Source organism: Typopeltis vanoorti, chromosome 24, assembly GCF_054136105.1.
Source record: "Typopeltis vanoorti isolate ZY-2024b chromosome 24, IOZ_Tvanoo_1.0, whole genome shotgun sequence".
Taxonomy (NCBI): Eukaryota; Metazoa; Arthropoda; class Arachnida; order Uropygi; family Thelyphonidae; genus Typopeltis; species Typopeltis vanoorti.
In genome coordinates this window covers 5833345-5853005 of record NC_143572.1, presented here as the reverse complement: position 1 = coordinate 5853005, position 19661 = coordinate 5833345, and the positions used below count along the sequence as shown (strand labels likewise).

The following is a 19661-nucleotide window of genomic DNA, read 5'->3' as shown; positions in this document are numbered from 1 at the left end:
TCTTTCTTGGGAGTATATGTTGTGCTCTTGCATGGGAGTATACTGGATTATCTCCCTGATAGTTTATGTTTAGCTTTCTTGGTAGAACAAGATTGGTTATCATGTTCTTTACTACCACATCGGGCACAAGTGGCAGAGCAGTGATAGTAAGTTTGGGCAGGTCCGCATTTGAATCATCTTAGTGGATTAGGGATGTACATGTTTCAGTGTTACACCCTGATACCTTAAGAATGTAGAATTCCCAGCTATCATGGTGTAACATGAAGAGAAAATAAAATAAACCCCTGTATAAAAGCTAATAGATGAATTATTTAGAAGAAAGAAAAATATTCTTGCATCCAAGTAAAATATATAACAAAAAGGTGTTTGTTGAACTAACTAAAAAAAAGAAGGAATATATTAGTGTTGTTATAAAAAAAAAAAAAAATTTAGCTAAGTAAGACAGAAAGGATTAGTCAAAAGAAATTGTATGTGAGAGGCTAGAGATTAAAATATTAAGTAAATTCTTAAAAATTTGGAAGGGGGATTAATTTAGAGGCTAGCAAAAGAAAAACAATAGACTATCGCTCAGGGAAAGAAATTCCCGGATTTGAGACATCGTCACGGGCTCGCCAACTAGAGGATGTTTGGCAGAAAAACGCCACCCTAATTGGTCGGTGAAGTCGAATCAAGTAAGGGGCAGAGAAAAGAAATTAAAGAGGGTGCCGTTTAGAAGTCAAGGTATAAAAGAGTTAACCCCCCCCCCCCAGGAGGCTTTTTTTTTTTTCCGGAGAGTTTCTTCACGAGCTCCTTCGTATAGGTTTCACGTGGTTTTCCTGAGTGGCGGATTGGAGTTATCTCCGTCGTCACAACAAGGAAACAAAAGTGAGCGGGATTTCGATTCCGTATTTCCTATGGTAAGAAACGAGGAATGCCATTTAGCCAAAGGAAAGAAGGTATTGTCTAAGGGTTTCATATTCCAGTGACAACTACGAAAAAGGGAAATCTGTAAAGAAGTTGGTGTCCACGTGGTGAGTCTCACAGCCAATGTATAGATGATTCAAAGTGTGTCCTTAATTAAGAAAAGTTAAGCTCGCGTAAGCACAGTTCAATGCCAAAAGAACTTAGGAGTGACCGATTATAGGAGAGATCATACAAGGATAGTTCAATCGGAACCAGGTAGAGGCCAATATAGAAAACTCAAGAGAAAAAGGTACTGTAAAAATCTCATGTTAACTGAAAATCGTCTGTAATTGTAATCATTATTCTATTACTGAATTGTTGAAGAGACTAAGGAAATTTATACTAGGACTTTAGTACATGACTGATTATATAATGAAAGTATGCTTGCTAATATTAATATTATATAAGTAGTTATGTGTCCTGAGATTTATGCATGGGTATTGTAATGTATAGGAATGTCTTAAATGTCAAAGTCATTTATGTGTTAGTACAGTAAAAGGATAATTTAATCTACATAGTTTTGGATAGTTAAATAGAGTGAATTGATCATATATGTGCTACAGCATATATTCAGACTAATATAGGGTTAACTAAGGTGTTAATTAGATCTGGGATTATACATATGATTTTATGTTGAATTTGTTATGGCGGCATGATCATAATGCCCATATAGGATCATAGCCAAATTACTTGTGATAAGCTAATGTTAATTTGTAAATGTTTTCTTAGTATTGAATTGAAATATATTAGAAATTGAATTGTACCATACTAATAAGTTTAATAAACCTTTGTTCATTGATAAAACAGTTGTCTGAAATTGCACCACTTGAAAAACGTATGAACCTAATCACGCGGAAAATTAATGTGTTAAGAAACGAGATAAAGTGACACGACTGCAATATTGTTTCACATTCAGACATATTTTAGTAATTGCTCCTTGTTTTTGTATTTAATATCTCAAACTAAATGTCCCAAAAGGCACAGCATAACATAAATATTAGGGACACTAAGGGGAAAAATAACTTAAATATTTGTATTTTTGGGTGATATCTTGTGCATAGATAATAGTTGAGCAATAGATAAGCATAATTTCACTAGATAGGATAATAATCATAAATTGGGACACAACATCAGTAAGGAAATACTGTGAGTAGACATATTACTTAAAATATAATAATGGAATAATTAACTCAAGTAAAATATTATTTATTAGTAGAATTTTCGCCTGAGTATCACAGGCATCTTCAGTATATGTAAAAAGCTAATTAAACAAAAACTGACAATTCCAAAAGGCACCACCTAAGTAGCTAATGTAAAATATCTAAAAAAGGTCATCAAATTTCCTAACTTATTTAAAAAAAAACCAGATAAATAAATAAATAAATAAAAATATATATATACAAATTTAAAAAATTTAGGAAAGATTAGCCGATTTTAAAAGTATTATCTCCCACAAAGGGTATAGACGTAGACCATTGGACTTGTTTAAGTTAGGAACAGGCATTCCGTTAAGGCCAGTTGTAGACTGTATAGGTTGTCCCACTTATAAAATTTCAAAATTTTTATCAAATTTACTCACTTCTTCAACTAGAAGAACTGCTACTTATATAAAAATTCTTTGGATTTCTAAAATAAAATTTTGGATTTGGGGGCTTCGGATATTATGATTAGTCTAGATGTTGTTTCATTATTTAGTAATGTTCCTTTATCTGACATGATTGAATTACTGCAACAAGAATTCCCTTCAGACATGGTAAAAATATTTGATTTTATAATACATTCCGGTTATTTTTCCTTTAAAAACAAGTTATATCAACAAATCAAAGGACCAACAATGGGCAATCCTATTTCTCCTGCTACTTCCAACTTCTTTATGGAGCATTTTGAACAACGTATTTTTAACATTTCTCCTAGATCTACTCATTGGTTCAGCTATGTAGATGACATTTTTGCTATCTGGAATGTCTCTTCTGATGAATTACAACAGCTTCTCTCTAAACTAAATGCACTTCATCCAAGGATCCAGTTCACCCTAGAAGTAGAAGTAAATAAGCAGTTAGCCTTTTTGGATCTTTTAATTCTTCGCCAACCAGATGGTAACCTACGTTTCTCAGTCTATAGGAAGGAGACTCATACAGGCCATTATATCCATGCTGAATCTCATTACCATCCCAGTCAAAAGGCGGGAACTATTAAAACACTGATTCATGGGGCCCACTCCTTTTGTTCTTCAGAGAAACTATTACTGAAAGAATTGCATTATATTCTTTCCTCTTTTTTATCTAATTGATATAAGAATTCATTCATCAAAAGAGCTTTGAGTAGTGCTGATATATCTTCCTCTTCAAAGATAGAAGAAATAACGCACATTCCTATCCCTTATGTGCAAGGCATTAGTGAATGCATAGCAAAAGTATTAAAACCACTAAATATTTTTGTTGCCTTTTGACCCATCAGAAAAATCTCCAACTTTCTCACTTCTCCAAAGGACAAGCTTCCACATCTCAGTTATCCAGGTGTCCACCAGATTCCTTGCTCGTGTGGGTTATCTTATTTCGGACAAACAGAAAGATCTGCTTTTATTCAGCTAAAAGAACACAACTCATATATTCAATACCTTAAATCTGAACAGTCTGGACATGCAGAGCATGCCATCAACACTAGACATAGAGTTCACTGGAACAAGACAAAAGTCGGTTTCTCATGGAACGGCTTTATAAAGAAACGTGAAACTTTGCTTCACTCTCCTAACTTAAACAGATCCAATGGTCTGCGTCTATCCCCTTTGTGGGAGATAGGAAAGATTAGCTGATTTAAAAAGTACTAACTTTTTTAATATATATATATATATATATATATATATTATTTATTTATTTTTTTTAAAATAAGTTAGGAAATTTAATGACCTTTTTTAGTTATCTTACATTAGCTACTTAGGTAGTGCCTTTTGGAATTGTCAGTTATTGTTTAATTAGCTTCTCACAAGTACTGAAGATGCTCGCGATACTGAGGCGAAAATTCTACTAATAAATAACATTTTACGTGAGTTAATTCTTTTATTATAATTTTAAGTAATAGGGATGTACACTCTAAGAGGGCAATTGAGATGCCCTGCTTTAACAGATGTTGGCAGCTTATTAGTATCAAAGATAAGGATGATGTTTCTGGTTGGAACCAGGCGACCATCCCTAGGGATCAGGATGGGCCTCATGCCCATCACCCCTGATCTTTCAGCTTGAGCATATCTCTTCATCAGGAACATCTAGAAGATCCCATTCAGATATCATCCCTGTTGCACAGTTGCACCTCATAATATTTTATGAGGTGCAACTGTTACTAGTATTCCATCCATTAATGTAGCTCTGAGTAGTTTTTTTTTTTTTTTTAATTTTGTTGACGTTGTTTCTACAAGGAGATCACTAGAACGTAATTTCTTAACTGTTTTTGAGAGAAACTTCTAGTCCTTTTAGATCCTTTTGAATGAAGAAGGGTGGCATTTTCCTACTGGCTTTACACCTGTTGCATGGGTAATTAGCAAATCTGGTACATTTGTACCAGTATCAAAGATGAAGTCTTTGTTTCTTACTTCTGTTATCAAGAAGTAAGAAATGTTTGAGGATGAAGGATTCATGTTCAAATGATTTTTTGTTCAATGGCAGAGCTCTCCACCCACCACAGAGTCACACATGGAAGTTCATTATCTGGCAAGCAATAATTGTGCTCAGGAATGGAATGCTAGGGTTACTGCAGATACTATACGAGCACCTTTGCAGGCAAGGTCACTAACCAACTGATCCTAACCAGGCCATCTAGGACTACCCAACTTGCCAAAGCAGTGCAAGACGACCAGGATATCCATTTCTGGATGCCCACAAGTCATCTGGCAGCTAGCTTCCAGAGCATCACTGGGATGCTCTGGAAGATAGGATAGTGAAAAAGACTTAGGATAAGTAGAGTGAAGAAAAGCAAACAAAAAGAGGAATAATGAAAAGGGCCAGTACCATCACTGGGAGGTTCCCCTCCACCATGAACAGGTGCCTCACATAGAGGGGGTGCTTACAATATTGCAAACCTTAATGTGAAAATGGCCTTAGAATTAGATGACATATCAGCCTGTGCATTATGAGAATGTGAAGGGAACCAGCACCTGCTCTCAGCAAGTTGTTTAATTTAAGCCTCACAGAGAGGGTATGGTTCTCCTTTATAAGGCTTTAATAAGGCCACATGTGGACTACTGTGTGTAGATTTGGCCACCTGGATTTTGTGGGAATGAAATGTTAGAGAAGATCCAGAGGCAAATGCAAAGATTGTGGCAAGTCTATGGAATGCTCCTAAGAATAAAAAGGTTTTATAGGACTGACAGTGAAGACTTTCTTTTTCAGTTTATGGCAGGAAGGGGGAGAACGAGATGGTCATCCCCTGAAATTGTGTAAGAGTGTGGTTAGCTAGGGTGTTATGATTATGAGATTTTTTTTTTTTTGCCTGGAGGTGGTGAATGGGGTGAAATGGATTGTCACAGGTGGTTGTCAGTAACTGGTCAGTGAATGAGTTTAAGGAGAGATATGATAGGTTTTGTGAATAATGGGTCTTTCGACTCCATGAAGATACCTGTATAATAATAATAATACATAAAAAAAATCAGCTAATGCCCTTTTTATTTCCTTAGCACTATGTAACTTTTGGAGACTGAGCAGGCAGTTGTTCTCCACTGGTAGTAAATTTTCCACTGGTAGCCAATCAGAGATAGCTGGCCCAAGGCTATCACTAATTAAGTAGCCCACAGTGAAGATATAGCACAATTGCTGCCATCTTGTGGTCCCTAACACTATTTTTTTTTAAATGTCTGAAATAGTATGGTTTTACAGTCAATTTTCTTGAGTTTATGGGATGAAAAACCCGAGTTTCCGGGAGAAAAATCCTGCTTACCCATGCCAGAGATCGACTAACTCGGGAACTGGTCAAAAAATGCTTAGTAAAAGTTCCTCTAGTCGATGACAAGACTTTAACTCTAAGTCTATCTTCGGGTGGTTTAGCGCTGAGGAGTGCAAAGACCACTTCCACTGAACTACATAGGCTCTATAATAATAGATTTAATAGGATGTTGTTTATGAATAAGGCAAGGCTGTAAGCAAATGAAAAAAAAAAAAAGAATTTAAAAAAAGGATGACCCTAATGGAAGATTTTAATTATGAGAATCTGGATTTTAAAGATGATGCAGCATATGAAAGCAAAGAAAGTGAATTTTTATGCTTTTGAGGAATATCTTCCTTAGACAACAAACAAAAAACTTACTATAAAGGTTGCGTGTTGAATTTTGTAGTTACCTCAGAAGATCTCACTACAATCTATTGATGCATCATAATTAATCTCCAACTGGTGAGAATGATCATACAGTGCTGATGTGGAAGGTAAACATGCAGGGGAGGGTTTCAGTCAAAAATAATAGGCACAGGATTCTCTGTAATGGTCGGCATGGTTTTGTAAAAGGTGAGTCTCACTTTAGCAATCTACTGGCATTTAACAAAAAGCGAAGGGCAAGTTTGAGCGCAGTTAGTAGTTGGAAGGGGATCAATCGTTCGATGCTGTTGGTACACTCTCTCCCTCGATGAGTCTTTGGACTCCCTGGAGGTGTCACATAATCATAATTATAATAATAATATGCCAGATAAAGGAAACCCATATATGTGAATCTGAATCATATTTTTGGAATTTAAAAAAGCATTTGACAGAGTATGATGAATATGACAAAAATGGATAATAAATTATTAAGATGAATGGGAAATTGGCTGGACACCAGTAAGTTGTATATGACGAAACAATGTCTCAAACAACAGAAACTAGTGATGTACTATCGAGTTCTGTTTTTGGAATACTATTGTTCAACTTTTACATTGTATCCTTCTCAAGTATCCGAAATGGTCCGATAGACGAAAATTTGGTTCGAGGGATTTTTGAAAGTAATTTTTGAATATGTGCATGACGGACAAAACGCATTTGAAAATCGAACATAGCTATATGCATATACATATTGTAAATAAAATATTGCAAATTGCTTCGTTTACTATGTTTTTAATTTACTACAAATTAAATTAATTTGTATACAAATCAAATTAATTCATTATACACTATTAAAATGGAAAATAAATATCCATTATAATTTCGCACTAAAACAAAACAAAACAAACAAACAATGCTCCCGCAACTACTACCCTACCTGAAAATTACGAATGCGAACTTGCGAAACCACAAACAAACTTTCCTTATGTAGTTGCTTCATTAGAAGACTTAAATAAGGAAATGCTGCAGAGAACCCATACATCTGCCTCTTCAATGATCAAAGCAGTGAAACCTTTAATCAAAAACACTAATAATATGAGACAGCAAGGCAGGCTTGCGGGCAGAGTTCATGTCTTTTAAGTTGTGCAAAGTGAAAGCAAATGATGCCGAACGTTCGTAATTTTGTTAGCTGTAGCTCTTTCAAAACTTTTAGTTTCAAGGTATTTGCCTACCTCGTATAAAATTTTTATTTTTTGTCCCCTCTCTCTTTTAAATAAACAAAGCCTGCACACTAGTACGATGATAATAAGATTACGCTTTTGAGATTGTTATCTTCATTAAGTAAGCTTCCTAAACATTATTTTACAACACCCGTTAGAAGAAGCGTGAATGTTATTTATGTTATTTTTACCGAATCATTTTCTGCTGCTGATGCTTACTAAAATGACTTTAGAGATAAATTATACATATTGAAATAATCATTACAATATTAAAATATGTAATTTAAGGATGCACACATGACAATTATATAACAGTTAAACAGATTAACTTAAATCTTACTCACTTGGTTTCAATACGATCCTTAAGCAATCACAGGCAGTCCTGTGTCAACATAACAAAATGGATTTATAATAATTTTACTCGCATTAAAATTTTTGTGTATCCATAGCAGAAAGACTTAAAATGAATTATTAATTAATTTGAATGATATTAATAAATTATTAATTTATTCTCGGACCGTAAAATGAGAACAAATCCTAGCGGCAAAGTTGAGGTTACAGCTGTAGTAGTTCCGACTTCCGTGATTTTAATTTAGAAAATAGCAAATATTTTAACTTGGACAACTCTTTATATATATATATATATAATCTGATGATGCTTACGATAATGATTTTAGATCAAATATATAACCTGGTCAAAATATTGTTTATAAAAATAGTTGCCATATGGTATGCAGTTATTTTTGAATATGTATAATCGACCACTTCAATGAATGAAAAAAAAAATAATAGAAATAATAAACTTACTTGCAGCTCTTGTACTTCCTTTTCTAGCCTCATCCTTTCAGAAGTTTCTGACTCAAGCATCTCCGAAGTGTGAGTGGAAGCGGCTTGTTCTTCATTAAGATCTGCCCACAGTTCTGAAACCTGGGGAGAAGATTTTCGGTTACTGAAATATTCCATCCGTGGTCTTACAACGTTGCTAAATGAAGAACTCTGTTTAGATGTTTGTGAATATGAGTATCTCTTGGGTAAATATGAAGAATAAGACGGCGCAGATTTAGAAGAACTTAGAATTTCTAACGACCGCTGTACTGAGAGAGGTTCAGCGATGCGTTTAACATTAAGAGAGCTGACTCTATTCAGTCTAGGAGGTACTGGAGGCGGAATAGAGGGATCGTATCTCGGATATCTTCCAAACGAATCTGTAATGGATTTGTGTTTACCAGATTCAGTTTGTTTAAAGCTCTTCTGAAGATCTTTCAAATCTATTATTTTCATTCCTGTATCTAACTTTGAAGCAGAGTCAATCTTTGAGGATGGAGAGTCTCCGCCGGATAGCAGTTTCACTGACATCACGTCGTCTCGTCGGGCGTTTCGTATTTTAACCTCAATTGAATTTATTCTTTCATCGTGGTTAAAGCTAGATGTTCTTCTAGGCAATGTCAATGCACTTAGCTTTTCCCTGATAGCCGTTTTCTTGTCCTCTGTTATAACTTCAACTGATCTGCTCTGAATAGTTTCCTTATTAGTAGATATTTCGTTCTTTTCTAAACTCTCTTGTGTGATGGATGTATCCTCGTTATTGCCAGACCTAATCGGATTGGCAACTGCCACAGGCTTCATTACACCATTTTTACTTCCGGGATTATCCTTCGAGGAGTTCACTTCCGCTGTTTTTAAAGGGAGTGGTGGCGGAATGCTAGAGGACAGCATCGTCTCGGACGTAACTGGCATATTCCCCTTTAAGTAAGGGATATGGGGAAGTTCCAAAAAGTAATGAACTACATAGGTCTACACATATGCACCAATTCATATATCGCAGATATCCAAATTATCTTCACTTTAGGAGAGATTACTAGATGCCTCATGAAGCTTATGTTTCGCAAACAAAATATTAACAAGATTTTCGAATACTATTCGGGCAGGGTTAACCACGATCGTAGGAGAATTCTCCGGACCAAGAGGCCCGGCCGACCTGCAGAGTTTTTACAAGCAACAAGCTACAAGTCTTCCGTTCTTCCCGTCAGCACATTCACTATGCTCCTTTCCGCCAATTACGAGGACGCCAGCAATATGTGATGTCAGTACTACTCTCTCCCTCCCCCTATTTCCCCTGGTTCTTCGTTTCACCAGCTAAACCTAGATCCCGCCAATTTGCCTTCTGGCTCTATTTTGAGACACATACCATACGAAATACTGTATACTTCTTGAGAATATGTAGTGAGAAAAACGAATGAAACTTGTTTTAAGTGAATACATTCGCTCAAACTTGAGAAGCAGCATAGACTGGAAAAAAGTTTCAGTCATACCCTGTCTCCTGAGTTAAAAAGTATGTGGTGTATGTGAGCGTGTGCAAGCGCGCCTGTGTAGTGGGGTAAGGAATAAGAAAAAGCTTTTCATTCTGGCAAATTCGGCTTAAAATCTTCAACTCACTAGTTAGAAGCATCACTTTCTGAATGAGCACACTTGGGACTTTTTTTTTTTTTTTTTTTGTTTGCTGATGTATGTGATGTATGCATGTTCTCAAAAAAGAGCACATCAAGTACTGGGAAACCTGCCAGCCACGTTAGCACTATTACTACTTTCAAGTCAAAGTGATGAGCTTTGCAACCTATCAGGCCTAACTATAGAAAATGTTGCCAACAACTAAGTGTCATTGGTCAGCACATATAACCTACGTGGTTTTATCTTAATGGTTTGCTGTGCGCCCAAGGAGACCTAATCTGTTCCCCTAAAAACCACTGCAAATGCATTGTGTCTCAGAATATTTGCTAAGTGCGAAACTTACTTTGTGAAAGGATATTTCACGAACGATTATCTGAAGCCTATTAGATACAGAATTATAAGTAAACAGCTATAATATATTAACAACTTCTCTCCAGTCGGGAGGAAAGTAACAATCTATAAATGACCTACAATATGCGCTGATTAAAAAAAAAAAAAAAAGTAAAGGGATCCGGAAATATTTTAAACTTTTTTTTAGCATATCATTTTTTCTGCTTTTGGACGGACTTCTATAACTTTCACGCATTGTATTTTATTATATTGATATTCAACATGTGAATATTACTGCATTTTTGAATATAGGTTAAAACAGGAATAAACTATTTAGGCTCAAATCTTCAGAACAATCAAGAGAAATGCCATCAAGGCCAAGAGACTTGTTATCAACCAATGTGAACAACCTTCTAATATCTTTTTTTTTGGGGGGGGGATTCAAAAGAGACACTGAACAGAGTGACCATCGGACACCACTGTTTCTTAGAGAAGCGTAGTAATCAGTACAGAGAGAACAAAGAACATCAGTTTGCACACCAATAAGACAACGTAGTTCACTCCGTATCGACAATGTCATTTGACTCTAAAGACCACGATTCGAATCCAGTCTAGGAAGCGAAGAACTTTTATAAAGGCTTTTTCAGCTGAAGGTGAATTAGCCGGTCTCATGGGTTTTTTCCCACCCAGAAATCCGATTTTTCATCCGCAAAACAGACAAACTAGCCAGAAGAACTCGTGCGATTAGAAAAAAATATAATACTGGCCTCATAACCTGAATTACTTTGGCCTTAATTGAAATCGCCAAATTCAATAAGTGGAAGACGTTTAGGATTCTCAGAATGTTCGATTATCTCCTACAATTATCCCTCAGTGATGTACGTGTGGTAGGAATGTTAATTTTTAGGTTTATGATTCTGAAGATATTGGCCTCCGTTGCTACTGGGATCACTGTTCGTCCTATCCTCCTTTCTGGTTTAGGATGAAGACTACATTTGTAAACTATCTTCAGTAGTGAAAACTTACTCACTTGCAAGCGCTGAGGAAGAAAGGAGGTCAATGGTAAGCAATGTAAAAATATAAGCAAACAAGTTTGCGCTTTAACTATTTCCAGGACTGGGGCAACTTGTATAAAGAAGCTAATGACTTCGCATGACATGCCTTAGTATCCTATGATGCAAAGCATCACAGGATACATCTTCTTGCGGAAATGTATAATGCTATGCATTATGGGAAGGGTCACTACCCAGACCGGTTTCGATTAAACCAAGTATATAATTGCTAGGCATCTTTAATTTATAGTATTACCGAGTGGAATAACTTCCAAGAACATTCTCTAATCCAGAGTATTTTAATAATAACCTTTTGGCTACTCGCATATGATAATAGGACTTGTGCATTGCTTAGTATCACTTCTAGGTCTGATTCCCAATGATGAGACCTCAATAAAGGTCGAAACCGGTCTGGGCAGCGACCCTTCAAGGGTCAGCTTCTTTATACGAGTTGCCCCAGTCCTGAAAACAGTTCAGGCGCAAACTTGTTTGCTTACACTTGGATAAAGGATTAAACCAAGTATATAATTTCTTGGCATCTTTAATTTATAGTATATATAACCAAGTGGAAAACCTTCCAACAACTTATGGACATAATGTGATTATCATAATCATATCTGTTATATACTCTCACACAAGGTGTATGCTATATCAAGATACTACAAAGATATTAATATTTTATAAGTTTCAGATCAACATTTTTTTTTCTTCCAAATTGGCCTGTTATTTATCAGGTCTAATTTGATTCGCTCTTACAATTCTATCTTCTAAAGCATATTCAACAACTACATATTTTTGCTTGCCATTTTGCCTCAGACAACCGTTTTACCAATCTTTCATCAGTCATTTTGTTTAAGTGCCAAACGAATTTTATATTAGATTTAAATATTTTTTACATATTAATAATGCCAGTTCTTGTCTGATATCTTCATTTTAATGTTTGCCACTGATGTTTTTTGTTTGCTCATATAATTCTTCCCCTAAATTTTCCCTCCTATCCATGACCACTCGCCTGTGATCAATTTTTTATATTTAGCCCAGCTGTTCAATCCAGAGGTTAAGATCCAGAGGTTTGAACACTATTTTATACTTATAGTTTTGTTCTTTTGGTAAATTTATTTCTTGTTCCACGTAAACTAATTCAACTGATTTCCTATTATAAACCTTGTGTATTCAGTTATCAATTTCCATATCTGGTCTTCCTATCTTCACTAAAAATTGCGACTAAATATCTAGAATGTGTAGGGTTCGCTGCTGAGAATGTATTCAAATTAGTTTTGTTTACCTACTATTTATCTCATTAGCCTTTTTATTACTGAATTTTCATACCAAACTTGTCATAGCAATTATATCATATTCAAAGATTATTTAAAGTAGATGACATCCTCTGCATAAAGTACTACTCAAAATCTTGTTGAATATCAAGCTTAGTATCCCAATTACCTTAACGATATATGTTACATAGATTGTGAATAATCTATGTGGCTTTATAATAAATAAAATAAAATTTTATTTTCTGTAATAAAATTATATTATTATTCAATAATAATAATTTGCAGTATATACAGGCCCTAAGATGCACCACCTGATCATATTGACTTTTGTAAGGTGGTTAATTAGTCTTATGCTTAAATGTGCAAATTGTGTGCTCTCTTGGTCGATTTGCAAAAAAAGACCGGACTGTCCAAAAAGAAAACCCTTCTACCTCATTATCAAACTGGCTAAGTATATAATTTCCAACAGGGATGACGATACAAAATGAACTACAGAGGCTACCTTCCTGTACATTCTTCAATTCTGATTTGTAACATATAAATAAGCCATACCAATCGGTATAAGCTTTCTTCCACCATACAGACAGTGCTTTGACAAGTTTCCCCTTGGTACCTTCATCACATGGTTTTTTCCGAGATCATTGAAGCTCCAAACAGAGATTCTTATCATATTCCCATGTTTGCTCGACTACTTATCATACAATAAAAATATGATCTTGGCAATCTTATTTTGGCTAAATCCAGCTTGTTCTTCAGTTCAACAGTATTTTTATCCCTCTCCTAACGTCTGTTTATAAGGCTTTCTTAGAATACTCAGTAATGAAATTTATTCAGTACTTCTCCCATTCACTTATTTGCCTTTTTAAATAAAACACTGCGATGAGATCTTCTCCATTCCAATCTGCTGGGATTTAACCTTTTATCTAAGCCTTCTGGATTATGTTATGCAGCCACTCCAAAACTTTTATACCACCTATTTTAGGTCTACTCCATCCATACATATGATAAATGTAAGAGGTATCTGAAGACTAAATTTCGGCGAGTAGTTTACATTTCATAATAATAAACTGTGATAATAAGTTGTCTAATCTGCAGTGGTGAATAATGTTCTAGATACGGTTACTAACAAAGGAGGAGAAACAACGTGTTTACAGATGATATGATAATTTCGGCACATTCCGAAGAAGAAGCTACAGAAGAAACCGGACAAATGGAACAGTGTGACACAGAACTATGGGTTACATTAGCAAGAAGAGTGACAGCATGGTTTTAAATCGCAGTGTACACGTTAACGGTGTTAGACTCAAACCTTCAAATATTTAAGAAGTGTATTTTCTAGGTGATGGAAGTTTAGATCGTGAAATACCGAAGAGGATTTCAAAACATTTTCGGTAGTCTAAGTAATCAACTTTGGCACAGTGGGGGTCTCAACGAAATGCAAGCTTTCGAATAACAGAAGTTATTTTATCTCAATTTCGTCTTATGCAGAAGAGACATGGAAACATAAGTAGAATACAAACAATGAAAGTGAAAGTTTTGAGGACAATGTTGGTAAAAAAACAAGGAAAGACAAAATAAGAAATGTGAATATCAGGAATGTTTTTAGACTAAAAAGCACTGCACTATATAATGCCGACAGATTTCGTTTGTGACCTTTCATATATAATGCGTGTAGTATGTGGCCTCCCTCGATGAGTCCCTGAAGGTCTCTCTCTTAATAATACTAATAATAATATGGTTCGATTGCAAAACAAACAGAATGGCGCGACTAAGTTCTGCAGCGGACATATCAAATCTAAATAAATGCGACCTAGCACAGGTTAACTGATTTTGACCTGTACGTCATCGGAGTAACAAATTTCATTCTTTAACTCAAAATATAGCGCCTAGCAGTGCATTTGGAAAACGACGGACATGGGCTCTTCAACTAGGAAGAAAAAAAAAAAAAAAAAAACTGAATTAGCGTCTCGTCATGACGAGAGTAATCTTTATATATGTGCTTTTTCAATCGATGGTAATCCAGCCAATCTCATTCAGAGGAAGTTCCCCCCCCCCCTCAAATAAAGTGGTGTTTTTCATTCCAAAACTGTTCAGAGAACACAAGCAATTAAATTATGCAGTGACATAACAAACAAGGACAGTTCTGGTTTTACTGATGTAAAAATTACACAGACTGTATAATTTTTACATGCTTTTGTATAATAAAGACACAAGACATTCCAAGATGTACGAGCGCGTTTTACGACGGACTCGGAAGTATGTTCGACTCATTTAATTTTAAACTACATGCTCTGCGAGTCAAAACAGCTATTAAGGTGCAATTACGTTAGCTAATTTAAAATATTAACTAATTCATTTAACATATACACACATCACATTATATATTTTCCAAAAACGTGAAAAAAAGTTGTGTGAAAAATCCTTACCTGATAGAATAATTTGTTCATTGTAAATTTGGATTCGGCCTCGAAATATATTAGAATCACATAAATTACTTTCATTTACAAAAAAGTGTTAATTTACTTGACAAATGTAAATACTGATATCTAGCGAGAGTAATTTTTAACTTTTCCAACATAGCTTTTTGAAGTATTTCAAGGCATCCAGAACCAGGTGCAATATAATAATGTATCAGAAATGTTATTCGTCTCATCTGCAGTAGTACGGAAAGGAGATGTAATATCGAATTAAGTTGCAATAATATTAGCAATCTCTGTGGTGTTTATCTGAATGGATTAAGTATATCGCAAAGCTCATTTGTAACCGCTGATTTAAAACAGGCAGGATTACTCGCAAAAATCGTTGACACTAGCTTAAAAAAAAAAAAAAAAAAAAAAAAAAGGAATTTGTTTCTGGGTGGATAGTAGAATGTGCAAATATGGAGCCGCGTGAGCAGAGCATCCGCAATTTTATTTGGCACAGATGGCAGAGTATCAAGTTAATGTGCGAAGAAATAATGGAAGGGGAAATTGGGAATCTTTTTCACTTATGATGTGTTAAGTGAATATAGGGAACTGTAGGTTATTTCCCTCTAATATACGACATGCCTATCACTGCCTTTTGTTCATTTTGCACTAAACTAAATAAGTAAGAAGCTTATTTTAGTTTGTTTATTCAGCTTGTTAAAGCTGAGAGCGAGCAAATGCTGCCGATTACTAAAATACGCTGCAAAAAATTACATGGAAATTCCGTTTTTCTTGAATACTGAGTACCGGCGGCACAGCAAACTACACAATTAAGGGATGTACACCAGATAACTGTAGTTGTATACAATACCAGGGCTGGGACATGAATAAGTTTCTAGCGCGTTGTCATCATAGGCTGCCATATTAATCGGTGATTGCATCCCCGCCCCCCATACACTCAACTGCTCCCGCCATTAAAAGATGACATTAAATGAAAATAACAATCAAAGAGAACACAAACTGAGTCGACAGGAGTGTGCTGAAAGAGCAGCGCCTACAAAATAAGCACTAGTAGAATAGGTCAGTCAGAATTACAGCAACCCCCCCCCCACACACACACACACAGAACTGTAGAGTGAGACAGATTATTACGTATGCAACTTCACAGCCGGTTTCTAAGGAATGACTACAGTTAACAAGATAAATATAACCATAAGCAATATTCAGGGTTAAAATTCAGGGCAAACTCTGCACCACTCATTTATGAGTGGTGCAGAGTTTGCCATGAGCGAACAGAAATTTGTTGGAAAATTATTGGCAGGCCTGGTTGGCGTATCCGCTCTCCAGTCAAAAGGCTGAGGTTAGAATCCAGCCGTGGGCATGGTTGTTTGTGATTGTCTGTGAAAATACTAGTTGTGGTAGTGGGCGGTAGATGGCGTTGGTGTGGATGATGGTGGTAGTTGTGGTTCGTTGTAGTTGGTGGATTGAGTGGTGGAGACGGAGAGTTGCCTTCCCCTCGATGAGTCTTTGGACTCCTTGGAGGTGTCACGTAATAATAATATCACAGGGTGATGAATCATGATAACCTTCAAACCAGATGGACGTGTTTGTGTATGACACGACCAGGAAAGCATTATTTACCAACGTGTATCGTTCCATCTGCTAAGTGATAGTAGCGGTTATCGGGTGGTGATTATTCTGCTAGTTTGGTCTAGTATCCCATTACTGTAGCATCCGGAAAAATGGACAGTGAATGTCATATTAACGTTCTCAGCAGTGTTGCCTATATGATGGTGGTATGATAACTCACATGAATATCAGGCATGCTAATGTAAAAGTTACACCGATCGGTACAGTCCCGATCCCCAATAAGGCATTTTTGGGAAAATAATGTCAGTTGAGCGAGAAACAATTTTACTACAGAAACTGACATCCATTGTAATGGACGTATGAATCAAAACATACTGTATATCTGTTAATAAGCATTTATTGAAAATGTCTACCCAAGAGAGAGCACAAATATATCTCACTTTAGTTTGTTTCATTTTTGACACTAGAAGATGTATATATGCACAATGATTGTGAAAAATAAAATCAGTGATATAATAATAATAAAAAAAGAAGATGATTTTTTGGGCGCCTAAGGTACGCTGATGCTCATGAAACATTCAAGCACCTGTATAATTTCTGTAACGACAGCGTATGTCTCAAAAGTGAAAGGTCGAAGGCTTTTATTACTAACTGTTGGACTGTTAGTAAGATTACGATAATCGAATTTTTAAATTAAATGGTATTTCCAATTGATGTTTTTTTTGGAAATATGCTTACTAAAATAAATAAGCAAAACACTAAATAAAAAAATAAAAATACAAAAAATGTATAAAATTAATGAAATAGAAAAAAACCATTTGTCTACCTATGATATGAATGTATTATACGTTTACTAAACCTTTCGGGGATGAGAAACCATACAAAAAATTCTTCTTTTTTTTTTTTATTATATCACTGATTTTATTTTTCACAATCGTTGTGCATATATACATCTTCTTCTAGTGTCAAAAATGAAACAAACCAAAGTGAGATTTATTTCTATAATTTTAATAAGGAATATATTTAATGATCACATATAAAACAATAATTTGAGAGTTTATCAAATATTCTTTCTAAATGTGATCCGATTACACAAATTATACTTGAGAAGCAAAAACGCGCTTTCACAGTTTCGGAAATACGAGTAAAATTTTATTTATATAATAATAATAATAATAATAATGCAACCTCAAATATACTACAAATAAAAATACCCAGCGATTTAAATGGATCCAAAGCAAATGATTCTTCGGTATTTGTAAGTCTTCATGATGACTTCCGCCTTTTTATTCCCTCCCCCCACATCAAAACAAAGTTACATGAGCGACACGAATACCCTGATTAGCCCAATGTCAGAGAGAACGTTTTGTGGATATTCATTTCTCTTTTCGCTCTTTCCTTGTCTAAGGACATCGACCCGCAAGTTAGGAGACGTCGAATTGCAGACGCAGCGTCTGTTACGCATCGAATGCGATGGAAGAACTTCAAAGAACCTTGAAGTTTCCTATTTGAACACTTAAAATAGCGTTTGCAGCGGGAGCTAGGGTTTGAAATCCTGGTTACTCTAGTGAAGCTTCTTTAGTTGATAGCTCAATTACGAATGTCCTTGCTCTCAATTTATAGGATTAATTTAAGAGCAGTGCTTGACGCTAGTTAAATAATAAAATATATTTTCTTCTTTTTAATAAATTTACTCCAAAACAGCTTCGCTCACAGAAACTAAACATTGACAATGACCTTGTGATGATTATTAAACAGGAACATTTCAGTATAATTATTCTTAAGATAAATTTATTATTTTATCTTTCGATTTAGGCGTTCTTTGCAACGAGAATGTCTTATTTGTCTGTCCGTTTGAATTATAAGGACCTGTTAGTATCGGGTATACGCATACTTGCCAATTCAATCCAAGTTTCCTCCTTCCCCGTCAAAGCACATCCCACTCATCAATGGTTGATAAAATAGCACATTTGGTACAGTGGGTAAGTTAAGGGTAAATAATAAGAATTACCAAATGCGCACTTCTAAAGACCACGCAATAAACCTTTTTTGAAGCCCACTTCGTAATTCCATCTGCGGGACAGTAAAGACTTTCACAAACATCCACTCCACAGCTGGATTCGAACTCATCGGATGGAAAGCCGAGAGGTATCAAATTAGTCAACGAGAAAGGCGATATACATGGTTATGTATCGAGAAAACTGCCTACATAACCATGTATATCGCCTTTCTCGTTGACAGAAGCAATAAAAACTTTCAAAAAAAAAAAGTATATATACGAGTATGTTGAAAGATTTTTCACTTGGTTATACTATAAATGCTAACAAAATATATATTCGTGGTTTAATCGTTTATCCAAGTTTGGGTTACCTGTATATAGGCGCTAATGACTTCACATCAATTGCCTTAGTATCCCATAATGCAAAGCGCGCGCACCCTTTCAGATGTGTATAATGCAATGCATTATGGAAAAGGCCACTACACAAGACGGGTTTGAAATTTACTGATGTATGCTAAAGTGCGGGAATACCTCTCTAAATCTCACTGAGTGACCTAAAGGATCACTACTAAACTCATCACTTCTGACCTGAATCTCTCTCTCCGGGACAGGAAGCTCAGTGACGGCCAGTATCTAGGCAGAACCTTTCTACTCCCCTGGAAGCAAGCTACCATCATCAGTGGGAGCCAGACATAGAAGAGATAACCAAGGTTAAAGTAATGCAGAAGCCATATATTACCATATACAAGTAGTCCAAATGTTTCACACCTTATTATTAAAATACTCTGGATTAGAGATAGATGCTGAAATTTTTTTTTTCACTTGGTTACACTATAAATTAAAGATGTCAAGAAAACATATATTCGTGGTTTGATCCTTTATCCACTCTTTGTAAGCAATGTTTGCAAGTGAAGTATATAGGTCTGGCTCCCAATGATGAGACCTTCATCAAAGTCGAAACCAGTGTGAGTAGTGGCCCCTCCCATAATGCATTGCACCATACTCATCTGAACGAGTGTGTACTTTGCATTATGGGGTACTACGGCAATTGACATGAAGATACAGTACTTCACACGCAAGCATTGTCTGCTTACACTTGGATAAAGAGTAAGCAAATATATATA

At 35.5% G+C, this 19661-nt stretch overlaps 1 protein-coding gene across 1 annotated transcript in view; it reads right to left on the bottom strand.

Moving 5' to 3' along the window:
* Positions 1-19661, bottom strand: part of Mhcl (Myosin heavy chain-like) — a 719798-nt gene that overhangs the window by 249425 nt on the left and 450712 nt on the right. Inside the window, exon 21 of the mRNA XM_090414205.1 lies at positions 8247-8366. Within this exon, the coding sequence (XP_090270331.1) occupies positions 8247-8366 (120 nt within the window). The remainder of the gene's footprint in view (positions 1-8246; positions 8367-19661) is intronic.